Source organism: Cricetulus griseus, chromosome 6 (assembly GCF_003668045.3).
Source record: "Cricetulus griseus strain 17A/GY chromosome 6, alternate assembly CriGri-PICRH-1.0, whole genome shotgun sequence".
Classification (NCBI taxonomy): domain Eukaryota; kingdom Metazoa; phylum Chordata; class Mammalia; order Rodentia; family Cricetidae; genus Cricetulus; species Cricetulus griseus.
Genome location: NC_048599.1, coordinates 10712351 through 10731411, shown reverse-complemented (window position 1 = coordinate 10731411; position 19061 = coordinate 10712351). Strand labels below are relative to the sequence as shown.

The 19061-nt window shown below is 51.8% G+C and overlaps 1 protein-coding gene across 1 annotated transcript in view; it reads right to left on the bottom strand.

Annotated features, from left to right (window-relative positions):
- Positions 1 to 19061, bottom strand: part of LOC100773673 (probable phospholipid-transporting ATPase IIA) — a 92492-nt gene that overhangs the window by 14384 nt on the left and 59047 nt on the right. The window contains exons 15-18 of the mRNA XM_027423321.2: positions 15072 to 15233; positions 6565 to 6657; positions 4391 to 4474; positions 3268 to 3438 (exon numbers count right to left, since the gene is read on the bottom strand). Of these exons, the coding sequence (XP_027279122.1) occupies positions 3268 to 3438; positions 4391 to 4474; positions 6565 to 6657; positions 15072 to 15233 (510 nt within the window). The remainder of the gene's footprint in view (positions 1 to 3267; positions 3439 to 4390; positions 4475 to 6564; positions 6658 to 15071; positions 15234 to 19061) is intronic.

Below are 19061 nucleotides of genomic sequence, written 5' to 3'. Positions count from 1 at the left end.
CAGAGGCAGGCGAATCTCTGTGAGTTCAAGACCAACCTGGTCTACAAGAGCTAGTTCCAGGGCAGCCTCTAAAGCCACAGATAAACCCTGTCTCGAAAAACCAAAAAAATAAAGAAAATAAAAAATAGAAACAGTAAAATAAAAATGAACTATAAGTAGATTCAGTGGTGCATGCCTGTAATCCCAGCAGTCAGTACTGAGGCAGTAGGGTTAGGAGACAGAGACCAACCTGTGCTACACTTCAAGATACTACCTCAAAAAGCAAAACACATGAAGCAACATGCTACATAGTGACTGGCTTGGTGCCAGTAAAAGAACAGACAGTGCACAATGAGCACAGAGACTTAAGTTCTGGAAGCCACAGACAGATAACAGGCTCTGTGCCCCACAGAGCCTGTATCTCTCACGGAATGACAAAAGGGACCCAGAGATGGTACCTAAGACCCTGAAGCTCCAGTGCCAGCTGCTTCACCTCACAGGGTGACAGCCTGAAAAGTGTGACCAGCATTTTGGGCTCAGTTTCTGTGTCTGTCCAAAGGCTGGAGTAGGCCTGCACCCCAGACCTCAGTGACCAAAGAGGCTGCCTGGCCCCTCTTCCCTCTTCTTGCCTCTAATAGGAGCAGGACAGGGAAACCCGTCCACACCGTACCAACAAGACCCATGCTGGAGATAGGACCGTGTCAACGAGGAGAACCTGGGGGCAAATATAACCACATAAAGCAGAACTCCACAGTCCTGGAAGAGCAGGGCTTAGACACCCCAGTGTGGCAATAACAGGCCTGCCACAGGGCCCCAAATGGCCCTGTGGGCCACTTCCTTCTGATGAACCTGCAAGCAGGTGCACAGGTGCTGATCCACAGGGAGACACACTGCAGGGAGAGAGCCTGATCACAGGTACTGCTGACCATCCCGTCCTCTCCTCTCCTCTCCTCTCCTCCCCTCCCCTCTCCTCTCCTCCCCTCCCCTCTCCTCTCCTCTCCTCCCTCTCCTCTCCTCCCTCCTCCTCCCTCCCTCTCCTCCCTCCCTCCCTCCTCCCTCCTCTCTCCTCCCTCCCCTCCCCTCTCCTCCCTCTCTCTCTCTCTCCCTCTCCTCCCCTCCCCTCCTCTCTCCTCCTCCCTCTCCTCCCTCCCCTCCCCTCTCCCTCCTCCCGCCTCCCCTCACCTCCCCTCCCTCTCCTCTCCTCTCCTCCCTCCCCTCTCTCTCTCCTCCCCTCTCCTCTCCTCTCCTCCCTCTCCTCTCTCTCCTCCCCTCCCTCCCTCTCCCCTCTCCCTCCTCCCCTCCCCTCCCTCCTCTCCTCCCCTCCCCTCCTCTCCTCCCCTCCCCTCTTCTCCCCTCTCCTCTCCTCCTCTCCCTCCCCTCTCCTCTCCTCCCTCTCCCTCCCTCTCCTCCCTCTCCTATCCTCTCCTCCCCTCTCCTCCTCTTCCTCTCTCCTCCCCTCCCCTCCCCTCTCCCCCGCACCCTCTCTCTCTGGGCTAAGCCAGCACAGGGAAGCATTCTGGATCCAACCTGCTCAGAGTGCCAACCTGGTGACTGGTTCCCTCGTGTGAGTATGTCCCCTGACAAACTGCAGATTAACAACCTATCTCTGATTCCATTTGTATTCCTCAATGCCCCACACCATGTGAGGCCTGCCTGCCATCCTCTGTTCACTTGCTATTGTGGGGCTCTGCCATCTCCTTACCTTTCCCTCTTCTAAAGATTTATTTTTATTTTACGTGGGTGAGTATTTTGCCTGTGTGTGGGTCTACGCACTATGTGCATGCCTGGTGCCCATGGGGGCCAAAGCAAGTTCCCTGGAACTGAAGTTAAACTGCCACGTGGCTGCTAGGAACTGAACCTGGGTCCCCTGCAGGAGCAGTCAATGGGAGCCTGTGAATACAGCTGTGGCCGCACTGCAGTGTGGTGTGACGGGCAGACCCCACACAGGACAGCGATCCCCTGAGATCACAACGAAGCTGAGACCCCTTGACACCGAGTAACACAGGCGCCAGTGTGATGTTAGCACCCAGCACACTCTAATGCGTGGCTAGCCCTGTGTGGGCATGCCCACTGCTGTCAGTCATAGATGGCACATAGCACTTACTGATTGAACATGTAAGAAATAACACACACTTATGTACTATGCTTCGCCCCTGTTAGACCACACTCCTACTTCACAGAAAGTTGACTGTGTAGCCAGAGGTGGTAGCCTCATCCGTGTCCTGTGCTGTGTGTCCTGACAGGCTGAGGAGACAGCTAAGCGGGTAAGGGCACTTGCTGCATCAGCATGAACACCTGAGTTTCAATCTGCAGCGCCAACATAGGAAGCCATGTGTAGCCAGTGCACGCTATAACCTTAGTGCTGGGGTCCGGGGAGCGGCACAGACAGGAGGGGGGCTGGGCTTGCTGGCAGCCAGCCTCACTCCAGATTCAGTGAGAGACCCTGTCTCAAGGGAATAGGGTGGAAAGTGACAGAGAAAGACACCTGACGTCCTCCTCTGTCTACACACACACACACACACACACACACACACACACACACACACACACGCACATTAAAAAGAAAGAACAGGGTATGCTCAGTGGTAGAGAACACTTGCCTGGCATGCACAGAGCTCTGGGTCCCATCCCTAGCACCACATAAAAAAAAAAAAAAAAAACAGAAACACAGCACTCAGGGGATGACAGCAGGAAGATCAGGAGTTTAGGACAGCACTTCAGAATCAAGAGTCTCTCTGGCCTGAGACGCCCTCTTCTGGCCCTACAGAGTCGCCGCCTGGATTGTTTCCACCCCCAACAGCAGATTAATACAGAAGTTTCTCTACACCTCCTCCCCGCCCCCACACACACACAGCCACACACACGTGGGGTGGTTGTCCCTTTCTCACTGGACCAGAGCAACTGACAGCCACTAGTCAGTCACTCAATGGAATCACACTGCTCTGCGTGACTGGGAGACACAGGCCCCTGACCTTCAGGGAGCTTGTCCTGTGGGGAGAAGCAGAGCCACTTAAGGTGTCCGAAGCCAGGCTATCGAGTGGGACACTGGTTTCCCTTTACCCCTTCTGACTTCCATTTATTCTCTCCTTTCATCTCTTCCTTTTTTGACCAGGCTCTCACTATGTCCCAGGCTGGCCCTGAACTTGAGATCTTATCACTGACTCCCACATGCCAAGATTACAAACTCGGGGCACCACACCCAGCCTTCCACTGTCAATGTCTCCCTGGAGGTCGTTTTAACATTGCTGTCAGGTCACTGGCCAGGCTCTGTCTCTCTGGCAGCCCTACCTTGATGCCGGCATTGCGCAGCGTCTCCAGTGTGGGCCTGACATCAGCCTGCAGCTGGTCCTCCACACCGGTCAAACACAGCAGCTCCATCTCCATCTCCAGGCTCTCAATCACCGTGGCCACCTTGAGTGAACGGTCATGCACACTCAGCTTGGCCTGGACATAGCGGGCCTGGGGAGTGACAGAGACATGTCAGGGGGTGGAGGGATGAGGTAAGGCCATCACCCCACCACACTGTCCATATCAGCTGGGCCTCCTGAACCCCACAAACCCCGCTTCTGATGACTGACTCCAACCCGACCTATTTATTCCCTCTTTATCTTGGCAGTGAAACTTAAGGAAAGCCTGGATTCCCCTGGAGGAATCGCATAGACAGTCACCACAGGCACCCATGGATGAAAACTGATCCCTAAAGTCTTACAAACACATGGGGCACTTCTGAGGGACAGGGCCAAGTCAACTGCTGGGAGACTGGCAAGGACCCCAGAAACCTGTCCCTAAACTGCATGCACCCTGCACTTGTGCATGTCAGCCTTGTGACAGGTGCCAGGGACACAGACACTGGCCAGACAAGGTCCTGCGGTCGGGAACACTATCGAAGGGATGATAGAAGCACGGGTAGATCGGAGATGGGCCACAACTCTAACCTACTCTGTAGCTCAGAACTACTTGGGTGGCTCTCATGTCAGTCCACGGAACTCAGGAAGCTGAGGCAGGAGGATTCCAGGCAAGCTTGGGTTACAAGCAAAACCTTGTCTCAAAGCAGCAACAAGACAGGGACTGAGGGAGAAAGATGGAGCAAGGGTCTAGAACACAAGTGATTTCTCTCAAATCCTCCTCAAGTAGGTGGCAAAGAAGGTAAATCACGCGGGAGATGAGCGGGAAGTAACGGAGTGTGGGAGGACTTCCTGGAGAGGAAACACTGGAACATGAAGTGAGAAGGAGGGGCACTGGAGCGAGCGCCGGGCAGAGCAAACAGCAAGTGCAAAGGCCCTGCGCTAACAGGGAGGCCAGTGTGCTCCAAAGGCCAGGATGGCCAGAGGGGAATGAGCAAGGTGTGTCCCCGGACAGGTGACTGAGAAGTTGGATCAGGGATGCAAGGCAAAGGTCATGGGCCACTTACTTCAAAGTCTTGGTACTGCTCCTCTGTGAGGGACTTCTTGGCCACCACGAGCACCCGCAGTCCCTCCCGGGCCATGTTGCCACACTGCAAGGCAGACAAAGATCAATGGGGAGCTATGCTCAGGCCCAAGTCTGAGACTGCCCCAGCCGAAGCCAAGGGGTCAGGGAGAATGGCAGATTAGGAGACTGCTTTCCCCTAGAGCTATGGTCCCCAGAGCCAAGCTTCGAGCTGGAGCACCAAGGGGCAAACTAAGTCTTCTCTGGCTAGCACAGTGTGTTCCAAAGCCTGAACCCAGGCTGTAAAGTTACAAGCAAGCATGGGTGGCTGGCTCAGTGAACAAACCTGGGTGTGCTCATCCACCATGGGTATGTAGCCACTGCTCCTGGGTGCGCCTCCAAACATGGGTGCCACAGAACATTTCAACAGGTTGAACTGCCAAAGTGCAACCCCACGAGGAAGACACACCCAGGCCTGCCATTCACCTGTGAGCCGAGCCTGGCCCTGTGGGTCTCTGATTTGCCATCCCCCAGGAGGGAGCTGAATGCTGATGTGACTTTCACCTGCCTGAGGTCTGGCCAGCCAACATCACCCAGCACTCCTCCCTCTAGCTGTGGCCCCCAAGATCGTCACCTCCTGTAACTCCCCTGCACAGTCACCTTCCCCTCAAGTGTGGGCTGGACCTTGTGAAAAGGGGGGCCCTGTTTCTGGGATCAGGTCACCAGAAATGGAGACTTCCATCTTGAAGACAGCTGTCACATTGGGGGTGCCCATGAAGGAACCCACAGGACAAGAGACAAAGGGTGACAGCTGACAGAAACCCATGACTTTGGACTATAGCCCTAAGGAGCTGGGCACTGTCTGCACCAACAATGGAGCACCAAGCACTGAGCACCAAGCAAAGACTGAGCTCAAAGAACACCCCCATCACAGCTGGGTCTTCAGCTGACATGCAGCCTCATGGACACCCCAGCTGAGCCACACCCAGACCCTAACCCCACACACGGTGAGAACAAAACACATGCTGCTCAAGCAACTAAGTTTTGCAATAGGTAGTACTCTGCAGTTTTATGGTAGTCAGTGCCAGAGCCACAGCTAACAAGCGAGCACCAAGACCCACTCACTCCCGCTGCGAGGCCAGCCTGCCTCTGCAGTGCAGACTCTCAGGACCCCCCAACTCACCACCCCAGGCCTCTGCAGTGCAGACTCTCAGGACCCCCCCAACTCACCACCCCAGGCCTCTGCAGTGCAGACTCTCAGGACCCCTCCAACTCACCACCCCAGGCCTCTGCAGTGCAGACTCTCAGGACCCCCCAACTAATCACCCCAGGCCTCTGCAGTGCAGACCCTCAGGACCCCCCAACTCACTACCCCAGGCCTCTGCAGTGCAGACCCTCAGGACCCCTCCAACTCACTACCCCAGGCCTCTGCAGTGCAGACCCTCAGGACCCCCCCAACTCACTACCCCAGGCCTCTGCAGTGCAGACCCTCAGGACCCCCCAACTCACCACCCTAGGCCTCTGTAGTGCAGACCCTCAGGACCCCTCCAACTCACTACCCCAGGCCTCTGCAGTGCAGACTCTCAGGACCCCTCCAACTCACCACCCTAGGCCTCTGCAGTGCAGACTCTCAGGACCCCCCAACTAATCACCCCAGGCCTCTGCAGTGCAGACCCTCAGGACCCCCCAACTCACTACCCCAGGCCTCTGCAGTGCAGACCCTCAGGACCCCTCCAACTCACTACCCCAGGCCTCTGCAGTGCAGACCCTCAGGACCCCTCCAACTCACTACCCCAGGCCTCTGCAGTGCAGACCCTCAGGACCCCCCCAACTCACTACCCCAGGCCTCTGCAGTGCAGACCCTCAGGACCCCTCCAACTCACTACCCCAGGCCTCTGCAGTGCAGACCCTCAGGACCCCTCCAACTCACTACCCCAGGCCTCTGCAGTGCAGACCCTCAGGACCCCCCCAACTCACTACCCCAGGCCTCTGCAGTGCAGACCCTCAGGACCCCCCAACTCACCACCCTAGGCCTCTGTAGTGCAGACCCTCAGGACCCCTCCAACTCACTACCCCAGGCCTCTGCAGTGCAGACCCTCAGGACCCCTCCAACTCACTACCCCAGGCCTCTGCAGTGCAGACCCTCAGGACCCCCCCAACTCACTACCCCAGGCTCACCTCTTCCTCCAGCCAGTCATTGTACTGGACAATGCCTGCCATGACAACATCCGCTCCCTTCATGTAGAATGTGATTTCTCCCGTGGACTCATCCTAGAAAAAGGGATAGGAAGTGATGACCATGAGGGGAACACCAGTCCCCAGGCCTGACTCGCTCCTGTGACAGGCAGCAAAGTGCTTGGAGGAGCCCAGTGCTTTTAAACTTTATATATACAATATATTTATATCATATGTACTCATGTTCTGCCTGCATGTATGTTTGAGTACTGCATATATGCCTGGTGCCCTTAGAGACCAGAAGAGGGCACTAGATCCCCTGGAACTGGAGTTATAGATGGTTGTGAGCTACAAGAAGGTGCTGGGAGTTGAACCTGTGTCCTCTGGAAGACAAGCCAGTGTTCTTAACTGCTGCGCCATCTCTCCAGCCTCCTAGCACTTTTACACTTGGCCAAAGATAAAACATAGCGGGGGTGGCTCACTCTGGGGCAAAGGCCACAGAAGGCAGAAGAAAGCTCAGTTAGGAGCATTTGGAAAATTGTTAAATGATAAAGCAAGATCAAAGAGCCAAGACTTTTGTTTGGGAAGTTGTTGCCATTCCAACTGGAACTGCCCGCACGCAGCCGGCTTGTTTCAATTGTGCCCATGGGCTGTGCAGTGGTGGCCAAGTGTGCTCCATAAACAACAGGAAGACAGCAACACAGAGTTTGGGACCCTCTGCATCTCAGCACTGCTCACATTTGGGGCCTGATACTCTGTGCAGGGCCACCCTGTCTCTTGTAGGACACTAAATAATGATGGGGCCTCTACCCACCAGACGCCAAGAGTGGCCCCATGGTGACAGCCCACAAAATCTCTCTGGACACTAGTAGATGTCCTCTGGGGAGACATGCAATCTTCCCAAGGATGTATCAGGCAACATTCTTAGCTAACCTGAGACTTGTGTGGCCCAGGGGCCACCGGCAGGACACACCTGCATCACCACTGGGTCCTGCATGAGAAGGTGTAAATGGGTACTAAATGGCCTCTCCTATTTTGGTTCCTCTAACTTGATAGGCATCAAACACACAGCCTGGTACCAGTTCTTAATCAGGAACACTGGGCAAATGGTTTCCCTTTCTCTGCCTCAGTTTTCTCATATGTCAAGCAGAAAGTGCTGCACGTTCCTATGTACTGACACCCGTGGATGAAGCAAGATCACTGGTGCATGGCAGGAGGCCTGGAAAGGAACTCGGCCTTGCATGGAACCCGGTGCTTGTGACAGTGTTCCTGATGGTTAGGCTGTACCCTAAGTCCCCCTGTCCTGCTCTGTTGGGAGAGAGAAGGCTCAGCCCCAGATTTGCAATGGGCAACACTGACAGACACTGCCAGCTGCTGCATCTCTGAGAAGAGGCTGCAGAGAGGCCATGGGTGCCACCATGTATCCCAGAATACCCAGATGGCCACCAAGAAAGAATTCATCACTGGGCTCCATCCCTCGGCAGTTCAGAGGCTGAGACCCAGGCTCTGAGGGATACTGGAGGGCAGCGGCTCCTCAAGCCGCCAAAGAGAAGGGAGGTGACATTGATGAAAAGAGCATGGGCCAGGGCAGTCAATACTTTGTGCATGTATTTTCCCACTCTGGAAAGCCCCAAAGAATTGCCCAGAAAGTTGCCTCCTTCTATGGTTAGAGGAGCTGAGAGATGGCTCAGTGGGTAAAGGGCTTGCCACAACCACGAGGACTGGACCAGAGTTCAGATCCCCACTACATGATTTATATGTATGTATGTATGTATGTATGTATGTATGTATGTATATATTATATATATATATGGTTGAACATGACAGTGTGTGTCTGCAATCCCAGCACTAGGAAGGCACAGACAGCATCTGCAGCCTGCTGTCAGTCTACTGAATTGAAATAATGAGTTCGAGGATCAGCAAGAGACTCTGTCTCAAAAAATAAGGTAGAGAGCAAATGAAGAAGATGCTGAACATCATCAGTCTCCGGCCTCCACATGAATGTGTACACGTATGTACACGCGTGTACACACACACACACACTCACACACACACTCACACACACTCACACACACACACTCACACACACACACACTCACACACACACACACACACTCACACACGCACACACACACACTCACATACACACACACTCACACACACACTCACACACACACACTCACACGCGCACACACACTCACACACACACTCACACGCGCACACACACTCACACACACACTCACATACACACACACACTCACACACACACACACTCACTCACACACACACACACACACTCACTCACACACACACACACACACACACACGATGAGCAACCCAAACTTAACTAAGGGTACGTATGGTTCAACCACCGTTCAGCTATAGGAGCAACACACTGACTCACTTTTTCCCCTGGCCAAGCAGAGGGACCTACATTTTGGACAAGGTCAACTGCACACTCTGCCCAGAAGGACAGCCCTCGGGCCAAAAGAGCATAAAAGCATCATGGGTTTTGACCCCTGCCCCTTCCCGAAAGTGGGGCTAAATACCAAGGCTGCAGGAAGGGTTGCCCCCCCCCACGCTTCCTTTACCAGAGGCGCTCTGGCCAGCTCCATCATCCGATCCAATATAAATACTGCAGCCATTATCTCCTCTGTGTGAGTCATTTCCTCCCACCCAGTTCATCCCCAGTTTACTGTGTTCCCATATTATGTGACGTGACACCGTAAACATACAGAGATGGACTGGTCAAGTCATGTTGCCTTGTCCCCTTGTAATCTGTTCTGGCACTTGATCACAGGCCTCATTAATTCAATGACAATGGCGTGGTCCCTATTGGTGATCCAATTGCACTACTCCACATGGGAAGCAGGGAGCCTGATGGGACATCTTGTACAACGTGAGACACACAGTTCTTTCAGAAAGACGTGCACAGACGTCCTGGGGCAACAGGCTTCTCTGACCTCACATGACCCCTGAGGGGACAGGCTCTCAGCCAGAGAAGGAAAGGGGCTGGGGGGTGGGGGGGTGGGTTGGGAAAAGGCTATGAGCATACTGTAAGCTCACTCACACCAATCTGAAAGACTGGGTACAGTCTACTGAGAGGACAGACAGCAAGAGCTAAACCCAGTCAGAGGCGGCGTGCAATAGCTCATGCCTGTAAGCCCAGCACTTAGAGGTGGGAGGCTGATGCCAGAAGGCTGCTGGGAGTGCCAGGGTTCCAGTTTGACAGCTTGTCTCAAGTACCCTCCTCCCGCTGGGAAAGACGCAAAGCCAAAGAACTGAAAGAAACCTATCCACACGGGCAACAGGAGAGGTGACAGACACCTGCATACCACAGGCCTATCACTGCAGCACAGGAGAACACGGCTTCTCAGGTTCTGTACAGCACACACACTCATGGTCAGACTGTCTGTCCCAGGGGCATTTCCATTCTCAGATTGTGACAGCAATGGAGGTCCCGACTTCCTAATGTCACAGTGAGGGTTGCTGAGCTGGGTAAGTGTGGTGAGGTTGGTGCAAAGCGAAAAAGTCATCCAAAGCCCAGGACAAACCAGAGACAGAGGGCAGGCAGGCAGGGGTGGAAATTAGCTCACTAGCGGTATTTCCCAAACACCTTAGGCAGCCCTGAGAAGTTGAAAGATGGCTCAGTGGGTACAGGTGCTTGCCACCATGTCTGATGAGTTTGAGCCCTGAAACCCACATGGGGAAAAGAAGGGACCAGTTCCCACAAACTGGCCTCTGACCTTCAGAGGTGCGCCATGAAGTTTTAAAAGAATCAATATTCACAGTTAAGGATAGAACACAGACTGGAGAGATGGCTCAAGGATTAAGAACACTGGCTGCTCTTCCAGAAGACCCAGGTTTAATTCCCACACTGTAGCTCACAACTGTCTAACTCCAGTCCAGAGGATCCAATGACATCTCATAGGCTCCGAGGGACCAGGCATGTGGTATATATTACATATATACAAGCAAAGCATTCATATATGTATATATATATGCATATATATATCTTTTTAAAATTTTTAAAGACTCTAGAACACATGCATGCATACATGTAATTTTAAAAAAGCAAAAGAAGTGAATAAAATGGGGTTTATTCCCATCAGAACACTATATACACATTAGAATCAGCAAACCCATGACTTGATGGTTTAAGAAAACTTCCCCTGTGTATATACACATAGGCAGGCAGGCACGCATGCCGAGTGAGTGCACGCACCCACCCACACACCCACACCCACACCCACACCCACTCATACCCTTCAGTAAGGAGGGGGAAGCTAGCTTGAAATGAAGTTAGAGGCTAAGTTTATAAAATGTGTATGTATATTTATACCCATATGCTTAGAAAAAAAAGACTGAAATACAGGTCCTTGTCGTGGCAAACAGCTGGCCCCCAAGTCATGGAAATCCTCCTGCCCCAGTCTCTGAAGTGCTATATCACTGGTGTGAGCCACCAGGCCAGGCTTGGTTTCCCTTTTTATGACTCTTGACTGTGAAAGCTGAGTCTTTTAAAAGCTGAATGTTGATTACAATAATAATAATAAAAAAAAACTAGGCAGGGTAGGGGCGTGCCCTCCTTAAGTGAGAGCAGACTCACTAAGCCAACAGCACTCTGTACACCAGCCACCTTGCGTGGGAAGATGCAGAGTCACTTCTCACAAAATCTGACGAATGTCTGGGAACGAGATCCCTTCATGGCTAAAGGAAGGGTGGTGTGTACGGCTCCTTCATTCTCAAAGCTGGGCCTTGGGGACTCTCTGATGATTCAACTCCCAAATGACCTCAGCAGAGTCCACGGCCCTAGAACTTGACAAATAATGGCTGGAACCAAGTGAGAGTAATTCTGCGGATGATGCTGACTAACTCCAGGAAACTCCCACCCGAGGGAGTTATGTCGCTGACAGCCTTGAGCTCACATGTGCCCCGGACTGGCTAAAGCCAAAGGTCAGGCCAGGTGCAGCCCGTAGGAAAAGCCACAGCTGTGTGGGAGGGAGAGGTTCCCTCCCACTTGACAACTGCCAAGGACATGTGTCCCCACAGGGTCACAAAGTCCCAACTGGGATCTAAGTCAACTCAGATGGGATGTTTCAGAGCACAGTCACAGCCTGTCACTGTGTCTTCAGAGCCACTGCCACAGTCCCTGGATGGAGGGAGCCTTATCCCGACCCCCTGGAGATGTGCTGGACCCAACAACTCGCTCCTGACAACAGAACAGGGCTAATTTGTCCTGTCTCCTCTGAGACTGGTTCCCAAAGGTGGCTTCCGGCTTATTCATACTCTCACTAAAGTGAAGCCAGCTGACACGAGGCTAGCCCAGGGAGAGACCCCACAGAGCAGTAGCTGAGGGTGGCCTCTGTCTAGCTGTCCTGCAGCCCACTGAAGCTGTCCCAGGAGATCCTGAAAAGACAGTGACCTGGCCAAGTCCTTTGAGACACTGAAGCAGAAGAACCCCTTCACCCAAACTACACCCAGATTCCTGGTCCATAGAAACTGCTAGAGAACAAACACAAGCATCATGGTTTTAAAGCACTACATGGGGTAATCCATTAGCAATGAATAATTAATACAGCACCCCAACACAGACCCAGGGCCATGGGCTTTCCATGTCCTCCCTGCCCCAACTTAGCCTTAGCCTGGTGGTGAATCTCAAAGCCACCACCTCCCTGTGTGAACTCAGGTGTGGTCCTTCAGTCTTTCTGTGCCTCCATGTCCTTCTCTGGCAAATGAACACCACACCGCTAACTTGTGAGCCTCTGGTAGGTAAGATTCTCGTCAGCTTATGCCAATCACTGAGGACAGCCACTGACACAGCACCAGCCCTGCCTGTTACCCATGGCCATTACTGATGGTGCTCTCACCACGGCTACCTCATTGTAGGAACCGCCCTCCCTGTTCGGGACCACACTTCACTGGCAGCCATGCCTTCCGTCACTGACTGTCACCAACTCCTGCAAGATGCTGAGAGCCCCTCACCTCTGCCTCCCTAGCACGGGGACTGCCTTTTCATGTGGGTTCTGGGGTTCAAACTCAGATCTCTGTGCTTGTCCAACCAGTGCTTTGCCTACTGAGCCAGCCCCTAGCCTCCAAGCTTCAGAATTCTGGTGGATCTCCAAGTCTGAGGCCGGCCTGGTCTACATAGTGAGTTCCAGGACAGCTAGGGCTACATGGAGAAACCCTGTCTTGAAAACAAAAAAAAATAAACCAAAAGAAAAGAAAGAAAAAGAGAAATCCCACGCCCGACTCTGCTTATAGTCAAAATAAAATGACACTAAAAACATGGCTTAAAATTGCCTTCAGGTTGGGGCTGGAGAGATAGCTCAGAGGTTAAGAGCACTGACTGCTCTTCCAGAGGTCCTGAGTTCAATTCCCAGCAACCACATGATGGCTCACAACCATCAGTTATGAGACCTGGTACCCTCTTCTGGTGTGCAGATATACATGGAAGCAAAATGTTGTACACATAATAAATAAATAAAATCTTTTAAAAAAATTGCCTTCAGGCTGCTGTGTATGAACGTCGTGTTAGGATTTGCATATGTTCCAACCCCTACAGACATACAAAGGGATACTACACAGCCACAAAAAGGAAGGAAAGACTGGTATACACAGTAACACAAATGCACCTTCAAATCTGTTAGCAGGAAGAAATCAAAAGACCACATACTACATTCCTTTTATAGAAGTGTCTAGAACAGGCAAATCTGCTGGGGCAATAATTAGACTTGTGACAGCAAGGAGCTGGGGAGGGTTAGGTGGCTTAATAATTGCAGAAGTTTGATTCTTTTTTAAAGATTTGTTTAGTTTTACTTCATGTGTGTGGTGTTTTTCCCTGTGTGTCTGTGCACCCCATGCATGCAATGTCCTCAGAGGCCAGAAGAGGGCACTAGATCCCCTGGAACTGGAATTCCAAATGGCTGGGAGCCGGGAGCTGAGCCTGGGTTCTCCAGAACCACTGAACCACCTCTCCCGCCTGTTCTTTTCAATCACATCTTCCCTTGTTTTGTATGTATATGCTCGAGTGCACATGTCACCGCACGTGTGTGGAGTTCAGAGTCTGTCCTCTCTTTACCCAGTGTGGGTCCTGAGGTCAAACTCTGGTCCTTGCACTAGGTGGCAAGCATTTTGCCCACTGAGCCATCTCACCGGCCCTGAAGAGTCGTCTTTAGCTGTGATGAACACAGAGTCTACACAGCACTGGAAGTCAGCAAACGAGGCTGGAACCAGCCCAGGTCATCACTTTTATATTAGTCACTCTTCTCTTTGCTACAGCTGTCTAGACCCCTGAGAAGACAGCCAGACCCCTGAGAAGAAGCAACTGGGGGTGGGGTGGGGGTGGGCTTCTGGTTCACAGTTTAAGGGATACGGCCCACCATGGTGGGGGAAGGCATGGTGACAGGAAAGAGAGGCAACTGGTCACATCGCCTCCACACTCAGGAACCCAAGTGAAGAGGAAGTAGGGCTGGGCTATGACTCTCAAACCTGCCCCCAGGGACCCACTTCCCCCAGCGAGGCTCCATCTCCTAAAGGTCCCACAAGCATCTGCGTCCACCACCAGGGGGAGCCTAGTGTTCAGGTTCAGGAGCCTGTGAGGTACAGCACAGTGGCTCTTAAAAAAAAAAAAAAAAATTAATGACTATTCTATGTTTTGTGAATTTTTTTATTGCATTTTTGTTCTTTGGAGACAGGGTCTTGCTCTGTAGCATAGGCTAGCCTTGAACTTACAGTGACCTCCCTGTTAAGCCTCCTAAGCACTGAGAGAGCAAGTATGAGCCACCACACCTGACTGCTATGGGAATTTTATCTATGAAATACAGGTGGCAGGCAGAGGAATGGCTTGGCAGTTACGAACATTTCTTGCTTTTTCCAGATCCCAGCACCCATGCCAGGCAGCTTATGCCCACCTGTAACTCCACCTCCAGGGGATCTGACACCTTCTAGCCTCCATGGGCACCTGCACACATGGGCATACACTCACAAAGAAAGACACACACACACACACACACACACACACAGAGAGAGAGAGAGAGAGAGAGAGAGAGAGGAAAGATGAAGAGAAAAGTGAGAGGGCCAGCAAGATGGCTCAGCGGGGTAAGGAGTCTGGGACCTGGGATCTACATAGTAGGAGAGAACCGACTCTCTGACATACACACACACACAGACACACACACACACACACACACACACACTAGCATGTTACTTCCCTACTCCTGCTCACATATGCTAAATAAATAAAAATGTAATTTTTAAGAGCATGAGAAAGAGAAACGATCCACTAAGAGCTCTCTGACAAAAAGTCACTGCCTCAAAGCCAGGCTCACCACACCCTGCTGGCTGAAGTGGGTGTGTCCACAGGCAGAGGTCATTTCCTTCCTGCTCAGGGAGTCACACTCCCTTACTAATCTGGATGACAGTAATGAGACCCCGGATGCACACTCTGCAGGACAGGGCAGGGGAGGACGCGGAGGGGCGGGGGCGGGCGGGGCGGGCAGGGGCCCACTCACCCTGACAATGACGCCCATGCGCTTGCTCTCGTAGGTGAAAGGGAAGACCTGCAGGATGGTGAGGTTCAAGATCTGGTCGCCAGGGGTCCTCAGCTGCATGGAGGACTGGTCGCGGCCCACCAAGGTCAATCCCACACTTTCTGTCCACTGGACCAGGGCCACCTGGAGGAAATGAAGTGTGGGGCATCAGATACCGAAGACTGCACACCACAGGCACGTGGCAGAGATCCTGCGACCACAGTTAGCTCTGACGGGTTTGCACCAAGCAAGAAAGGGCAGGGCACTCGGGGCTCGTCACCCCTGGCTCTCCCTTAGCTAGGCACTCTCCGTGATACATCGTCTAGTCTTTAACGGGTGATTTGGCAACCCGCCCCACCCCCAGTGGGATGGGAAGGGAAGGGGCTTGCAGCAACATTGGGGCATTTGTGGCTACTGCAAACAGGAAGGATGCTGCTGACACCCTGGAAGAACAGCCCAGGGCGCCTGCCAGTGATTACACTGCACAGCACAGCCCCACGAGGACAGAGCCAATGAGGAAGGTCCACCAGCCAGAAACACAGACTTCCAGAGGCTCGCGGAACTGCCCACCAGTGATGGAGCTGAGATGTGGCGGGGCCAGGCCAGGAGGCAATCGCATCTGCCTGGGTCAAAGGTCCAGGGTGCTCTATTTCTGGAGGGCCATCCAGGTCTCCCCCAGCCTCAGGCAAGCCGGATCCACCTTAGCAGACTCATAAGAGGTCCAAGGGAGAATGCCAATGTCAGGCCAGTCAGAAGCCAGGCCTGCCTGAATCGCAGAAGCCTGTGTCACTGGGACCCACTGTTACCATTAGAAAGTTGACAGGACGATGAGGCCCTAGTCCTGGTCCCCATGGTATGGACAGCACAGGTGGGATTAAGAGTAAGAGTTCACAGGGAGGTTCTCCCAGGTGACCCGCAAGGAGCTTCTCAGGCTGTGGCCAAGGACTGAGCTCAGCTGACACTGGGGACTTTTAAGATGGGGAGGGAGCCAGCAACCAAGGAAGTACAGATGAGGGCAATTCTTGGTGGTCAACATCTGGATTAACTAAAACCAAAAGGGTTCAGCACACCTGTGAAGAATTTGTTTGTTTGTGTTTCAGAGACAGGGTTTTTCTGTGTAGTCCTGGCTGTCCTGGAACTCACTCTGTAGACCAGGCTGGCCGCAAACTCTCCTGCCTCAGGCTCTGAGTGCTGGGATCAAAGGTGTGTGCCACCACTGCCTGGCTGCGGAATATTTTTTTCTTAATTAAATCATTTGCAATAAGAAGACTCAATTCTAATCTGGATCTTTTGAGGTGGGAAGAATCCACCTTTTATCTAGGTCACACCTTCTGCTGGCGGTCTATATAACGGATGTGGAAGAGAGAAGCTTGCTCTCATTCTCACTGGCCAAGTTCACTTCTTTGCTGGCACTAAAGCCACCTCTTCAGGATTCCAGAGTCTACTGAAGACCAACTAGACATGCAGCCTCATAGGCTGAACAATTACTGGACTCTTGGACCTTCTGTAGGCCCAAGACAGACATTGTTGGACTAGCATGTTAGACATGCATGGCCTGTAAGCTATTCTAATAAACCATATATATATACATATATATATATATATATATATGTAATTATAACAACCCCAAAGACCACTGGAAAACATATTTATAATATTATTCATAACAGCAGTAAAATTACAGCTATAATGTCATAGTTGGGGTCACCACATGAGGAACTGTATTAAAGGGTGGCGTTAGGAAGATTGAGAACCACTGTCCAGAGTGAAGGCTCAGGGGGGGGGGGGGGATGCAGCCTTCACTGCCCTCTGGACAGATGAGATACTTGGATGCACTTACAGTTACTTTTAATTACATAAGTACATATTCCGAGGTGTGATTCACAAACTGGAAGGAAAGGCGGGATTTACATCCTTCCTTACACTGGGCCCTGTCTCAAGTGGGTGTTGCAATCAAACTCAGAGCTCGCTGATGAGACTATCCCTAGCTAGCCCCTCCTGTCCCAGCCTTCCTAGGCTGGATGACAGGTGGCTGCCACTCCCACCCTGCTCTGGGGATCTGAACTCTGGTCCTCTTGCTTGCGTAGCAAGCCCCTAAACCACTGAGCCACCTCCCAAACATGTTCTCTCTCCCTCCCTCCCTCTCTCCCCACGCCCCTCCCCAGCCAGGGTTTCTCTGTATAGCCCTGGCTGTCCTTGAGATATAGTCACAGAGACAGAAGGCTCAAGAAGGCCAATGAGAAACAGGTATGTGGACAGCTAGCTGGACCCGACCTGGGCCATAGTCCCTTGGGCTGCTCGGAAAAGTCAGAATGACTGCAGATGCTACAACAACAGCACTCCATGACCTTGAAGACTAAAAAATGACACTTTAAAAATTATGTCATCACTTAATGTGGTGCAGAGGCAGGTGGATCTCTGTGAGTTCAAGGCCACCCTGATCTACAAAGTGAGTTGTTTCAGGCTACACCAGTGAGACCCTTTCTCAAAAAAAAGCAAGTTGTGTCCTTGCCATGCTCCTCCCCCCCCACACCCCCAGGGTTGCCACATATACTGAAAAGAGAAAAGGCCACTGAGCTGGGAAGGGAACATAAAAGAGGTGGACTGTTTTATTTTCCTAATTCCGGATTTACTGTAGCGGGCAGGGAGGGCCCATACCCTGAGGCATAACCCATAACTGAATGCAGACATGTCCAGGTGTCCAGGGCTGACCATGCTCGACAGGAAGAAGCGCTCCAGCGGTCCAGGAGCCTGCTCCTGGTGCTCCCCAGTGCTCCAGTGAGCTAACCTTGGGCTTCTTCAAGACTTACTTCACAGTGAATTTCAAAAGGGTCATGGGATCCTCTCCCCCCGCCCACCAAGTTCAAATGGAATCCCCCAGGGATTTAGAACAGTCCGACTTTCTTGAAGGTCTCACTTGTGCAGTAAGCCTTCTTCCTGTCATGTGGTGTGTTTATAAAACATGTTGGTATTTCATGTAGAGGCCAGATCTACACAGTAGTATCAGTGGCTACAGCCTTTGTGGATTACAGATTATTTTTCTCTTCTTACATATATTATACTAAAGAAACAAGTTGCATTTAAAAATTAATAAAGTTGTTTTTTAAGAAGGGGTATAAGGGGGGCCAGTAAGAGGCTCAATGTTAAAGCGTCTCTGGGTAAAGCCTGGCCGTCCGAGTCTAATTATTAGAATCCACTGTAGGAGGAGAGAAAACAATTCCCAGAGGTGACCTTCTGAACTCACAAGTACACCGTGGCTAACACACATATCATAAAGATACACAAATAATAAAAAGGATTTGAATTTTTAAAAAAGGGAAGGCTAGGGAGATGGTTCGGCAGATAAAGGTGTTGGCTGCCAAGGTTGACAGGCTGAGTTTGAGCCCCAGAACCCACATGGTAGAAGAAAAAAATTAACCTTGAAAATTGTCCTCTGATTACACACACATAGAAATAAATAAATGCAAAAAAAAAAGAAAAGAAAAAAACTTTTTAAGCACCAGATCCTCCTAGACTGTGGAAGACTCCAGAGACAAGAAAAAACATCCCTTTTGTTGTTTTTTAACCACAAATTAGACTTAGAAAAACAGGACAATGTGAATCCCATTTAGAAGAGATGATGAAATAAAGCATCCTCCCTATTTGAGGAAGGCCCTAAACTGCAGTATCTGTGAAAGACCAAACCACAGAACACAGACACAGACAGACACAGACCAAACCACGGAACACAGACACAGACACAGACGCACACGCACACGCACACGCACATGCACACGCACACGCATACACACATGAGGCCCCAAAACAGATACACTGAGACTCAGTTGAGAGGAAGTGGCCAGGCGGGATCCAATGTCATCAGACATCCACACGTGCTCCTGGTCCCCAGTCATTAACTACCAAGAAAAAATACCATCCTTTCTCAGAGCCCAAACCCTGAAGGTTCCCAGTTCCATTCCTGAAAGAAAGCAG